Raw genomic sequence first — 13,872 nt, 5'->3', positions numbered from 1 at the left:
ACTATGACCAAATGAAGACCGCTATCTCTGCTACCTGCATGAAATAGTAGACAAGTATGGGCATTTTAGTCAGACCTAGGTTTGAATCCAGTTCTACCACTTACTAAGTGGGAAACGTGGAGTTCTCTCTCAGAATCTGAATGGTTTTGTGTATTACTGAAATTTTGTACAAGAATTAAGTCTGCTACAGTCTGCAAAGTAACTAGCTCCTTGGTTTAGAGGCATGCAGTAAATATTAGCTTTCTTCTTCTGACCTCCTACCCAGACTCCCTTGTTTTTACCATCCCTTAGATTTGTTTGAATGTCAGCTTACCAGTAATTACATTAGATCACCTTGAGAAGCATGCAACCATATACTACTTTCTTTCCTATTGCAGTGTATATACTAATTTCAAGATTTTTGGGGCTTTCTGAACATTTAACAATTAAAAGTAAAGACAGAAATTGGCAGAGAATAAAAATATCACATAAGAGAGAAATGTAGCCCTGTAGCAGATAACCTAAGTATTTACCAGTGATCGTGGTTATGTGTATTTCAGAAAACTGTAATAATTGAATAGCCTAGAAATGTCAGTTTAGATACAGCACAGGAATTCTTTAATTTAAAATTACATTCTGAAATAGTTTCACTTTAATAAGAGATATAAATTTTAATTTTCTGTCTTTAAGGTTAAGCTTTTAAAAGATACCCTTGATGCCTGGAAGAAGGAAGTTGAAAAGAAGCCACCTACAATGTCGATAGATGATGCTTATGAAGTGCTTAATCTCCCTCAAGGACAGGGCCTGTGAGTTATTTTCAGTATTACAGTAGTAAATGTCTGCCTTGCTTTAGAATATTAATATCAAAGACTAAGTTGTTAAACCAACAGTTTTTAAAATTTTTTGCCTATTCTTTGATATATACACCTATGGGAATAACCATATGGAACTATATCCATGTGATGATTTATTACAAATTTTTTAGCAGAATTAACATTTTTCTGCCTTGCTAGTACAGTTTTTGCTCTGTTAATTGATAGAATGTAAAGCACCTGGCACTGTATCTGACACATGGTGGTAACTCACATACTTATCCTGCCCCTTCCTCTTATGGTTTGTGTTCTACATGAGGAATAGATTTGGTAGCCGTATGTCTAGGACACTACGATGTATAGAAAAGAGTATGGATTTACTTCATTAATATATAAGTGAAGTTTTTATAGAACAGATAATATTGGAGAAAAATGATTTAAAAGACATTTTCTTAAGTATAGACTGATTTTATACATTTTTGGCAAGGCTGACAGTTAATATTACTTACAATTAAAGAGTTTGAAGTGACATTTTGAAAAATTAGTTTGAAAAAAATTAGTTCTTCAAATATAGTTTTGTGATTTGAAGGGAATGATAACTGTCCACAGGGAACATTGAGGTTTTATCTCTCATATGTTAAGATAACATAAAAAGAATATTCTTTGGGCACCTTGGTGGCTCAATCAGTTGAACATCAAACTTCAGCTTAGGTTGTGATCTTGCAGTTCATGAGTTCAAGTCCCGCACTGGCTCATTGCTGTCAGCACAGGGCCCACTTCAGATCTACCCTTTCCTTTTCTCCTCCCCCTGTTATTCGCACACACTGTCTCTCTCTCTTCCTCTCTCCAAAATAAATAAACATTAAAAAAATATTCTTACTTGAATCTTACTGGTTTAATTTGATGCCTAACACATGATAATATATAATAAAAAGTAAGATTCTTACAGTATCACTTTAAATGATTATATAAAATTTTTCTTGTACCTTACTCTGTTCATAAAATAATTTTGCTATTTAATAGGCATGATGAGAGCAAGATTAGAAAAGCTTACTTCAGACTTGCACAGAAGTACCACCCTGATAAGAATCCAGAAGGGAGGGTATGTACTACCTTTGGAATTAGAACTTTTGGGTTGACTTCCATTTGCTCTGTTACTATTTTAGGTGGAGAATAGGTATACTCACTCTGTGCTACTGCCTGCCTCATAATGCCCAGTGTATGTTAAATTAACCTGTGGGCCCCATGCCCCTGGTTTCTGTGTGAATGATCCTCTTTCAGTTTACCAGAAGGTCTGCCCTCATAATAGTAACTTACGGATATTTTCTCAGGTCTAAGAATTAACTCTAATGGGCAGTCACATGAGTAACTGAATGTTAGAAATGTGGATGAATGTAATTCATTTGTAGGTGAAGTTACGGCCATCTGAATTGCTTTGGGTAATTTTTGTTTTTCCTAATGACGTCCAACTTCATATCATTCTAACTGAAAAAGTAGAAAATTTGAATCAGACTTAAAAGCTATCAGGTGCTAACATTCCCTGATCCTGCCTCTTCCAGCTTCCTACCAAATGCCAAGAAAGATTTCATAAAAGATGAAATCACACAGTATGACTTCTATAACTATGATTGATAGTTTATTGATAGAAACTTGGAATAATTTTCACTGATTTCAAGGTTAACGTTATTTTTATTAGACACAGACATTATTCCTGAATGGGAAGACTTGATATTGAATACATACTGCTTTTTTATGTTTAAGACCTTATTAATCAAAAGCCTGGGATTTTTTGAGAAATGTAGCAATTCAGATTCACCTGGGAGAGAAACAGTCAAGAGAGGAAGAAATTTTGAAATCAGTATTAAATTGCTAGACTTAACCTACTAGATGTTGAAATACTCTATAAAACTATAATAGTAAACCAATATGATACTGACACAAGAATTAGCATGTAGATCAAGGAACACAGTACAGCGTTGTAGTAATTTAAGAGCATGGATTTAGGGTAGTCAGACCTGGGTGTAAGTCTTAGCCCATCACCAATGGACTTTGTGACTATAGGCAGGTAACTTAACATTATCCAAAAATGAGAATATAACTGTGCACACATCATGTGGACATTTGGAGGATTAAATGAGATAATGTTTGTAAAGCATATTTAGTACAATGTCTGCTGCAGTGCTCAATAAACAGCTCTTATTCTAATTTTTATAATAGCTCAGAAACTGTTTTTATGTGTACGAGTTCAATATGCTATGTATGGTATAAACCAAATGAAGAAAAATTGTTTAGTAAATGATATTAAGGTCAATAAAAATCTATTTGGGGTAGGGGGAGTTTCACCTTGAAGCATACCAGCTAGATTACAATTGGAATGAATTCCTTGATGTAAAAAACAAAACAAAATAATAACTAAGGAAGTTATTGGTAAAACATAAACCGCTTGTTGTAGTTTGAGATGTTCCACACTGAAAGCTAATTATGTTTGGTCATATACAGGATATGTTTGAAAAAGTAAATAAAGCATATGAATTTTTATGTACCAAATCAGCAAAAATAGTGGATGGGCCAGATCCAGAGAATATAATTTTAATTCTGAAAACACAGAGCATCCTCTTCAACCGTCATAAAGAAGGTAAGGCATATTATTCTCAAATTCTAATTTACCTTCCAGCTGATTTCTATCATGTTACTTGTATCTACAGCATATTCTAATAGATTGAGAGTTATTATTGCAAAAGATTCTTAGAATTGAATTTTAGAATAAAAGTAGTTTTCTATTGGAAGGCCCAAAATGTTTGTTTTACACTTTTCTACTTCTTACCTATGTTTTTTAGTATTTTTGCATTTCCAACAAGTTTTTGTTACTCATTCCTGAAGGCCATTAGTTTTTTGTCCATTTAGCCATTTAGTAGCAAACATATTAAGTGAGATCTATGAGGGATCTACAATTTAAGGATCATTTAATGTTCTTAAATTACATTTAGAGGATTGTGCCTGTTAAAACTTGAAAAGCTTCTAAAGAATGGTCTGGTCTTGGGGCACTTGGGTGGCTTAGTCGGTTAAGCGTCCGACTTTCGCTTAGGTCATGATCTCACTGTTCGTGGGTTTGAGCCCCGCGTCGGGCTCTTTGCTGACTGCCAGCTCAGAGCCTGGAGCCTGTCTCAGAGTCTGTGACTCCCTCTCTCTCTGACCCTCCCCTGCTCACGCTGTCTCTCTCTCTCTCTCTCTCTCTCTCTGTCTCTCTCCTGGAAATAAATAAAACATTAAAAAAAAAAAAAAAAAGAATGGTTTGGTCTTTAAAATCAATAGAAACTTTTTCACGTGATCATATACTTCTCTCATACTTCTCATATCCTATGGTAGCTCTCAAAACCCTCTGATCCTGTGGAACAGTTTGCACGCCACTGTTGTAGAAGAAATAGGTATGATTTCACAGTACAAGGTTATTGGGAATTTCCAGCATGTTTGCAGGGCCATTAGGTGTAATAATAACCACAAAGCCAGGAAAGTGAAAACTTGAAAGGCTTTGTTGTTTGGGGCACCCAGGTGGCTCAGTCAGTTAAGCGTCCGACTTTGGCTCAGGTCATGATCTCACGGTGCTGACAGCTAGCTCAGAGCCTGGAGCCTGCTTCAGATTCACACGTGTCTCCCTCTCTCTCTGACCTTCCCCTACTCATGCTCTCTCTCTCTCTTTCTCAGAAATAAATAAAAAACATTAAAAAAAAAATTAAAGGCTTTGTTGGGGATGGGAAGTTAGGTTCAAGAATGTAGGTGTCCACTGGCTTGGGAACTGAACTTGACCTGAAGCGAGGAGTAGGAGATCCATTTGCTCTATAAGATGATGTTAGGAGAGAAGGAAAAGAGGACAGAGGAGATTTGAGAGAAGCAGGACTGTTGGGTAATTGAAGACAAGTGGGATTTCAGTTTTAGTATTGGAGGGCACAGCATGGGGATCTAGCAGTCTGAGAGCAGTGATTGATTCACTTTTGCATATGAATTGAACAGAACACATTCGTAAAGTTTTTAATTATATGGCATTTACCACTAATCAAAATGAGCTTAAAGAAGTCTTTTTCAAACCATTGGTTACATTTTAATCACTAATAACTATATTAGAGTTGCAGTTGTGCCTTACCATTGGTTTGTTTTAAGGTCATGATGTTTTTTCAGGCTGCATCTGCCACTTTTCCCAAAGGGGATTTCTAAAAAAGTTATGTGGGGTCCTGATCTGTCTATGTTGTCTGCAGTCACATGAAAAGTTACAAAGATTCCATGGACAACACAGAAAGTAGATATTTTGCAGAGGATCAAAACCACCTGGGTGGCTCAGTCGGTTAAGCGTCCGACCTCGGCTCAGGTCATGATCTCACAGTTTGTGGGTTCGAGTCCCGCGTCGGGCTCTGTGCTGACAGCTAGCTCAGAGCTTGGAACCTGTTTCAGATTCTGTGCCTCCCTCTCTCTCTCTCTCTGACCCTCCACTGCACATGCTGTCTCTTCCTCTCTCACTCTCTCAGAAATAAATAAAACATTTAAAAAAATTAAAAAAGAAAAACCCACTACATACTTAAGTTTACTAGTTTAATCTACCAAAAATATTCTTCTCTGAGGTGGAAACATTTTAGAGAAATCAACCAAACAAGTATGCTAGAAAAGGGAAGATTCAAGGAATTTATACTAGGTTTAATTTCTTTTTATGAACTAGAATTAGGAAACATTTAAGATGTTAAATATCTATTCAGTTTTTTAAGGGAACCTAATTGAACGTAGTGTCAGAATTAACTCAAAACCATGACAGTCAATTTTTGTTTTGCTTATGGTTTTCCCAACACTAACCTTTGATTATTTCAGATTTACAGCCTTATAAATATGCAGGATACCCCATGCTAATTAGGACAATAACAATGGAAACTTCAGATGACCTCCTGTTCTCAAAAGAATCACCGCTGTTGCCTGCTGCTACAGAGCTGGCTTTCCATACTGTCAACTGCTCGGCCCTCAATGCTGAAGAGCTCAGAAGGGAAAATGGAATTGAGGTAATAGGGGATGACCTGTGTGCGGCTTTCTCTTCAAGCTGTTCAGGCACATTATATGACTTTTGGCAATAAAGAAATCACCAATTACAAGTACGACTGACAGAATTTCTTACCTTAATTTATTCCAGCACATAACATGTTCTCCATATTCTAGTGTCAAAATTAAAGGTAAAAATGAAGCTTTATTTCATAATGTGAGTTGGAGAGTATTGGATTCAAAATTGACAAACAAGCTCACAAAATAGCTTGTTGGGAATGTTTAAAAAAAACAACTATGGATTTTTTTCTTGTTTAACAAATGTTAATTGAGCAAACATTTATTTTCCAAGTATCATTAAAAGGTTGTTAATATTTTATTCTACCAGAAAAGGCTTTCCAGACTTTAAGTCAACATGGAGATTTAGTGACCGACTTCTTTCTCTGCAGGTGTTACAGGAGGCATTTAGTCGCTGTGTGGCTGTCTTGAATCGTTCAAGTAAACCAAGTGACATGTCAGTACAGGTGAGGCTAAAATGTGTGGTTCCAAGAAAGTTACATTGGCCAGTAGTAGTTCAGACTTAAATTTCTATGAGAATCCCTTGGAGGGCTCATGAAAACATGGGTGGCTGACCTCCACTTGGGCTGCTACCAATAGCTTCCGATTTCAGTGGTTGTGAGGTGGAGGACTGAACATGCTTTTCTAACAAATTCCCTGGTGATGGTGCTGCTGGTTTCTGTATCATCCTTAAAGAAGTACTACACTAAGTCACTTGTGATCTAGTGGCTTAATTTTTTTTCCCTAAGGAATATAAGCATTTGTCATTTTGCCATTTTTTTCATTTATCATCTGCCCACTTCCCTAATTTCCTTCTCTACCTCCCTCTCCCATCCCTAGTCATGTTTTTCCAGGTGTATTGAGAAGCAGTTGGGATACATCATTGTATTAATTTAAGGCATAGAGCATGGTGCTTTCATTTATGTATACTGTGAAATGATTACCACAGGTTCAGCTAACACTTATCTTAGATATAACATTCCATCCCTATAGTATTTTAATTTGCTTTTTTTTCTGTTAAGGTTATAATTGAACTCGTTGATATAAGAATCTATCAGGAATTCATTAAGATCATTGTAGCATGCATTTTTTAATGATCCTTTTTATGCTAGCAAATTTTAGAATATAAAACAAAAGTATGGGGTGCCTGGGTGGTTGCTCAGTTGATTAAGCGTCGGACTTTGGCTCAGGTCATGATCTTGTGGTTTGTGGGTTTGAGCCCCGTGTCAGGCTCTCTGCTGACAGCTCTGAGCCTGGAGCCTACTTTAGAGACACTGAAGTTCCTCTCCCTCTTTCTGCCCCTCCCCTGCTCACAGTCTATTTCTCTCTCTCTCAAAAATAAATATAAACACTTAAATGAATACAAGCTTTTTAGTTTCATACTTTATTTTGAAGTGTGGTGCATAAGTAGAATTGTTAATTCTTCAGTGTTAATAAGTTGGACAAAAATACCTTAATCCAGAGCTTGGCAGACATTTTTTATAAAGGACCAGAGAGCAAATACATCTTTTAGGCTGTTTACAGTCTCTGTTGCATATTTTTATATGTATGTGTGTGGGGGGTGGTGTTTGTTTGTTTACGACCTTTAAAAATGTAAAAACTGGAGCACCTGGGTGGCTCAGTCAGTTAAGCATTCAGCTCTTGGTTTTGGCTCTGATGATGATTTCCTGGTTCTTGAGTTCAAGCCCCATATTGGGCTGTGCGCTGACAGTGCAGAGCCTGCTTGGGATTCTCTCTCCCCTTTCTCTGTTCCTACCCCTTTTTTGTTTTTGTTTTGAGACACTGCTTTTATTTTGTTTTTTGAGTGACAAAGTAAAAACCATTCTTAGCTCCCTGGCCATAAAAATGAACCAGGGTCAATTTGTAGCACGCACTGCAGTGGGCCATGGTTTGCCAACCCTGAATCTAGAGAAAATCTTAGCCAGAATTACTAGTGATTCAATAGACACGTTCATTTTAATTTTGGAGCATCATAGATACTATTAAGTATTATTCATGAATCTATGCTGACTTGGTATCTGGTATCTTAAATAAGGAACGCGCATGTGATACTCTTTTTTGCTCGGTTGTGTTGTATGCAGGTATGTGGACACATAAGCAAATGTTACAGTGTAGCTGCTCAGTTTGAAGAATGCCGAGAGAAGATCACAGAAATGCCTGGCATCATCAAGGATCTCTGTCGGGTGCTATATTTTGGCAAGGTAGAGCACATCTGTAATGCTTTCTAGATGCAGTAGGCAATGGGTGTTCTTGTCATGTAGCCAGTCCCAGTTTATAAATGAGCTTCCCAAAATTGTTCTTATGTGCATTATTTGAATCTCTGAACTCATATTTCACAAAACACTTGCTGTAAATGGAGGCTTTTGTTCCTGTGGTGGCCCATAAGAAATAAGACTAAGTGACAAGTGGGTCTCCTCTAACATTGAAAGAGAGGCAAAGGAGAAATGAGACTAGAGTAAATAACTCTAATGCAAGAAAAGAACCATGTGAAACCTGTAACAGTCAAGTCACTGCCTAGTGGGAAGGACTTTGTATTGCTGGGAACTTAACATTTCCTCCAAATCCAGAACTGCTGAGGGTTATTAGCTGTGGGTAGATGAAGTAGGTGCCTGGGAAGAAGAGAGAGCTTTCTTAGATAAGTGGATGGAGTGAGTTGTGCTGGAATAGAATAGGAGAGGGGTGTCAGTCCTGGGCAAAGGTATCTAGAGTTAAGGAATCTGATGAAAATCTCTCAACTGTATTTATATGATGTCCTCAGAAGTAGTTAATAAGAATACAAACTTTGAAAAAAAAAAAAAAAAAGAATACAAACTTTGATATGAAGAAGTAAATCCATACCCCTGCACTAAAGATATTGCTGATACAGTTAAGACCCTAACATGTGAATATTTAATGACTTATCACTATTTTAAAACTTAGAGTAGAAAAAAATGAAGAAAACTGTATTCCCAAATCTTTGAACATTAGCCTCAAAAACAATTCAGTCTCTTATCACAGGGTCACTTTTAATTTTAGGCTTTAAAGGATATTGGATACAGGTTTAAATTAGAATTGAAAATAGGAGGTGAACATTTTGTGCAGTAAGATAGCTAGCTTGACATACATTCGTAACCAGTTTCCTTGGGAGCTTTTTTTTTTTTTTAACCCTGTAATTCATTTCATTCTCAATCTCTCAGAGTATTCCACGGGTGGCTGCTCTTGGAGTAGAATGTGTCAGTTCCTTTGCTGTTGATTTCTGGCTACAGACACACCTATTTCAGGCTGGAATTTTGTGGCATCTGCTTGGTTATCTGTTTAATTATGACTACACGCTAGAAGAGAGTGGCATTCAGAAAAGTGAAGAAACAAACCAGCAGGTAACCTTCACACTGCTTTAATCTTGAGTTTGAACCCAAACCATAGGTTAATGCTGAACAATGCAAAGCAAAGGTCCACCTATCCAGAGCCCCAGACATGACCTGTTTTTCTAGGAAACTAAATTTATGGCTCCTTAAGCCCCAGAACTTATTTTATCTTAACCATTTATGCTATGAGGATTCAAGGGGAGGGAATTTGTAGTAGCATATACTGGACATAACTTAATCTTTTCTATCACCTAGAGTCATTTTCATGATTGCAAAGTTATGGTTGTGTAAGATAGGAAAATAACAACGGCACTGTTGGGCACTGTGGGGCTGCCTCCCCCAGACACTTGAATACTTAACTTGATTTCCTTGACTATTTTTTCTCTTTTTTTAGTCACTCAGCTGCATTACTCACATTGTTAGTGTGTTCCTCTAGCAGTCAAGTCTGCCTGCCTGTACTGTATTCCCCACCATACCCCTAAATGTACTTCTTCCTGTTCTCGATAAGATACTGTATTGGCTATAATTGTGTGTGTAGATTCTAATGTTCTTTTGTGTCGATGGAAGAATAAGTTCTAATGCATGAACTCTTCTGATATCAGTATTGGGGACTTCCTTTCTGCTCCTTAAATACAGTCCATACAGTTTTGATTTCATAAAGGCACCATATTACCTATGTAAGATGACAGACCTACTTCAGTGTATTAATATTTTTTTGTAACAGGAAGTAGCCAACAGCCTTGCTAAACTGAGTGTCCATGCTCTGAGTCGCCTTGGAGGATACTTGCCTGAAGAACAAGCGACTCCAGAAAATCCAACCATAAGAAAAAGTTTAGCAGGCATGCTGACACCCTATGTTGCTAGAAAACTTGCTGTGGTTAGTGCTACTGAGGTACGTGTTTCAGAGATAGTCTGGGTTTTGATGAATTGCAAGATCCTTTAAATAGTAAAGGAACACGACAATGCTTATTGGTCTAGGAGACCTAAAAATTGAAAATGTTCACCTTTGTTCTCTCAACCAAGAAATCAGTTTATTGTGGATTGATGCTGTTGGTGACAGCTTTACAGTCCACCCTTTCTGGAAGGGTAAATTAACTTAAGGTTTCTCAGCCCCGGATTCCACCATAATTCTTTCCAACCTTAAGACATGAAGAGACAGGACAAGAGTGTGAACTTGGAGTGGTGTTTCACCGTGGGCACAGAACTGGGAGTTAGGAGACCCAGATTCTGGTTTTAGAAACTCTGACTTATTTACACTCTAAGTTGAAATCCTAAAAGCTAATAGATACACATACATGGATTCATGACAAAAGGCAGGCATGACTTTGACAGCTCTCCCAACCTTTTTGCATCTTCTGTGAGGATCATTGAGAAACAATCTAAGAATGTAGCATTAAAGAATTAAAGCAGCATAAAAACCCACTGAGTAGAATACTGTGAAGCCTTAAGTCTTAAAGGTGTATTTAAAGACACTAAAAGATGTTTAAAGTATTTTAAGTGAAAAGGCTAAAAATCCCATTTTTGGTATTAAAGAAGTAAATGGATGAATGGTAACTGTACTTATCCCTGAAAGGCTGAATTATAGGCTATTTTTTTGTTTTCTCTGATGATTATCCTGTACTTTTATAAGGGAAAAAGTCCTCAGTGTTCCACATGTAAAGTATCCTTAGAATTTCTTAGACATTTGCGGGCTTTTTTGTTTTGTTTTGTTTTGTTTTAAATATTTTTATTTATTTCTAGGAGAGAGAGAGAGAGACAGCATGAGCAGGGGAGGGTCAGAGAGAGAGGGAGACACAGACTCTGAAATAGGCTCCAGGCTCTGAGCTGGCAGTCAGCACAGAGCCCGATGCGGGGCTCGAACCCACGAACTGCGAGATCATGACCTAAGCAAAAGTCGGAAGTCGGACGCTTAACCGACTAAGCCACTCAGGCGCCCCAGACATTTGTTTTTTAATTCAATCTGATTCTTTTTTTTAGTGTAGGCCCTTGCTTTTCAGTAAGAGGGAAGAGCTCTAGATGCCACTACTGATCTTTGTACTTTTTCTGTGCAAAGTGCGCATGATGCATTTTGCTGACTGAAAACATTCTGTCCAGAAATGCTGATGGGTTGTTGATAAACAACAGCGGGGAGGGAAGAAGTAGATTTCAAAATCTTGGCCTAAACTCCATGTGGATTTTTCAAAATGATTATTTTAAACTGCCAGTTCCCAAAGTTTTACCATTTTCCTAAGAATGTATCTTTTCAGTCATTTTACTTAATTAGTAGTTAACATTTTAAAAACGGGTTCGATAGCTTTGTATAAGATGAAGGTCGTAACGTGCTGCATTCCTCCTAGCATAGAGAGCTCTGTAAGTGTAGAATTAAGGAGTTTGTATTGGAGAGTCCCATGTCTGTCTATACACTGCTAATGGAGGAGAGCTAAATAAACAGCAGGAAAGCACACTGTATGGCTAAGCAGTCAGAAGCTGTGTCTTCAGAACGGCTTCATGTAGCCTGGAGTCAGGGTTTGGCCACGGAAATCTAAAGTGAGTCTCTGCTCATCAGTTTCATTTCCCTTTGCAGCAGTGTGCTTTAGAAAGACTCAGATTTTGTCTTTTAATATGTTTATGTAAATGCAGTATGGTATGATTGTTTTTAACCTCATATTTACTGAGTGTTTATTAAATGTTTGAACACAAACGATCTCATGTAATTTTCACCATAGCAGAGTAAATGTTAAGATGTGAAGTCAGACCAACTCTAGTTTGAACCCTGGTTTCCCCACTTAAGGGCTGTTTGATCTGGGACAAATTGCTGGATTGCTCTCAGCTTTGATTTTTCTCACCTGCAAAATGGATGATATCAACAAACTTGTTAGAATTATTGAGGTCCATTATACCTAAGGCCCTTGTTAACAGTGCTTGGCATGTGATCAGCAATTTCAGTAAATGATAAGTTGTATTATTTTTTTCTAAATGTTACAAAACAGTAATATTCTGTGCCCTAGATTCTGAAGATGCTTAACAGCAACACAGAGAGCCCCTATTTGATATGGAACAATTCTACAAGAGCAGAACTACTTGAATTTCTTGAATCCCAACAAGAAAACATGATTAAAAAAGTACGTTATTATTTCATAAATTTCTTGGGTAACTTTTATAAAATACTCTCTGGAAACAACTTAGTACTGACAAAACAGAAATGCATTGTTACTCCATTTGGTGTTAATCAAGCCTATAGGTTTTTTCGACCTAATATGTGGTCCATGTAAGAACAGGTTCTTGTATTTAATGATACATTTGTATTTGTTGTTGTTACCATTTAGTTTACATGTAGCTGTTTCCCATTATAACTGATTTTTCTACTTAAAAGCACTCTTGCAGTTGTTCTCTTCAGCCTCTTTTTCAAGTACATCAGAGTAGCTTTCTGGTATCAGAATTGAGTAACTTCTCTTGTCTTGCCACCTTCTGTTGGAGAATGTGTTAAGCCATGAAGAAAACCAAAAGACTGTACTGTGACCAATAAGGATAAGGCCTGCAAAATCCATATACTAGATGGTTGAGACTTGATAGATTAGCAGAAAGTTATGTCTGTGTGTTTAGAAGTTATTAAGCAGTAAACACTACTGATATGTCCTGAATTAGTCAAAAATTTTTAACTCATTTCATGATAGAACTCTGCATTGATAAAAGTTTTGAAAATTGCAGAGCTGGGAAGAATAGGTCTCTCATTTTTATGTCTCTTCATTTACCAGAAGGGACATAATAGTATCTTCTCTTTAACACTTTACAATTTATTGTATACTTTTACATATGATTTCAGACCAACTTAAATTCTGTGTAATTTCACCCTGAATATTCATTGGGACCGTTTCTTCCCATTCCTCTTTTCTGTCTTTTTATCTTTTCCTTAAATGGAAACTCTTCTGTTTGGCAACCTCTGTAATAGTGCCCTGCCTTTTTGTATTCAGACCCTTTCTTTTCTAGTACTTTCACTTAGTGTGCTACTTTATAAAAACCAGTCCAAATGTGTTCATTTCTTAGATCCATCACCCTATAGCTGACTAGGCCAAATGTCTGCTGAGTGGAATGAGAAGAACCAAGTATCATACTTGCTTTATTTATTTATTTATTTTTAATGTTTTTTTTTAAATTTATTTCTAGGAGGGAGAGAGAGAGAGAGAGAGAGAGAGAGAGACAGCGTGAGCAGGGGAGGGTCAGAGAGAGAGGGAGTCACAGACTGAAACAGGCTCCAGGCTCTGAGCTGGCAGTCAGCACAGAGCCTGACGCGGGGCCCGAACCCACGAACCGCGAGATCATGACCTAAGTGAAAGTCGGACGCTTAACCGACTAAGCCACCCAGGCGCCCCCATACTTGCTTTATAAACACTACCTCTAAGACACTTCATTGGCTGACCTTTGTGATCTTTTGAAATCTTAAAATGGATTATAGTATTAATCTTTGGACTAAAAAATAACATAACTCCATACCTGTTCCAGAGTTCATATTATTAGTTATAAATAATAATAGTAAATTGTGCTATGATTGGTTTCCTACCATGTTTTTCCTCTAGAAAAGCAATAGATCTTTCAAGCTATTTATCTGTTATTAAATTGAATATGATTAGATTTGTAAACCAGACACTAATGATTTTGATTTACAACTAACAGTTTGTTTTCTTTTTTAA

General features: G+C 37.1%; 1 protein-coding gene across 3 annotated transcripts in view; it reads left to right on the top strand.

Moving 5' to 3' along the window:
• The window catches only part of DNAJC13 (DnaJ heat shock protein family (Hsp40) member C13), a 127,035-nt gene that overhangs the window by 85,635 nt on the left and 27,528 nt on the right, over positions 1–13,872 (top strand). For all 3 annotated transcript variants that reach the window (XM_039243842.1, XM_039243843.1, XM_039243841.1), the window contains 9 exons: positions 670–785; positions 1,815–1,893; positions 3,291–3,426; positions 5,643–5,827; positions 6,254–6,328; positions 7,943–8,062; positions 9,038–9,217; positions 9,930–10,097; positions 12,193–12,306. In XM_039243842.1, the coding sequence (XP_039099773.1) occupies positions 670–785; positions 1,815–1,893; positions 3,291–3,426; positions 5,643–5,827; positions 6,254–6,328; positions 7,943–8,062; positions 9,038–9,217; positions 9,930–10,097; positions 12,193–12,306 (1,173 nt within the window). The remainder of the gene's footprint in view (positions 1–669; positions 786–1,814; positions 1,894–3,290; positions 3,427–5,642; positions 5,828–6,253; positions 6,329–7,942; positions 8,063–9,037; positions 9,218–9,929; positions 10,098–12,192; positions 12,307–13,872) is intronic.

This window comes from Hyaena hyaena, unplaced genomic scaffold (genome assembly GCF_003009895.1).
Source record: "Hyaena hyaena isolate Hyena2069 unplaced genomic scaffold, ASM300989v1 scaffold_234, whole genome shotgun sequence".
NCBI lineage: Eukaryota > Metazoa > Chordata > Mammalia > Carnivora > Hyaenidae > Hyaena > Hyaena hyaena.
The sequence above is the reverse complement of the archived record's forward strand: the minus strand, read 5'-3'. Positions and strand labels throughout refer to the sequence as shown.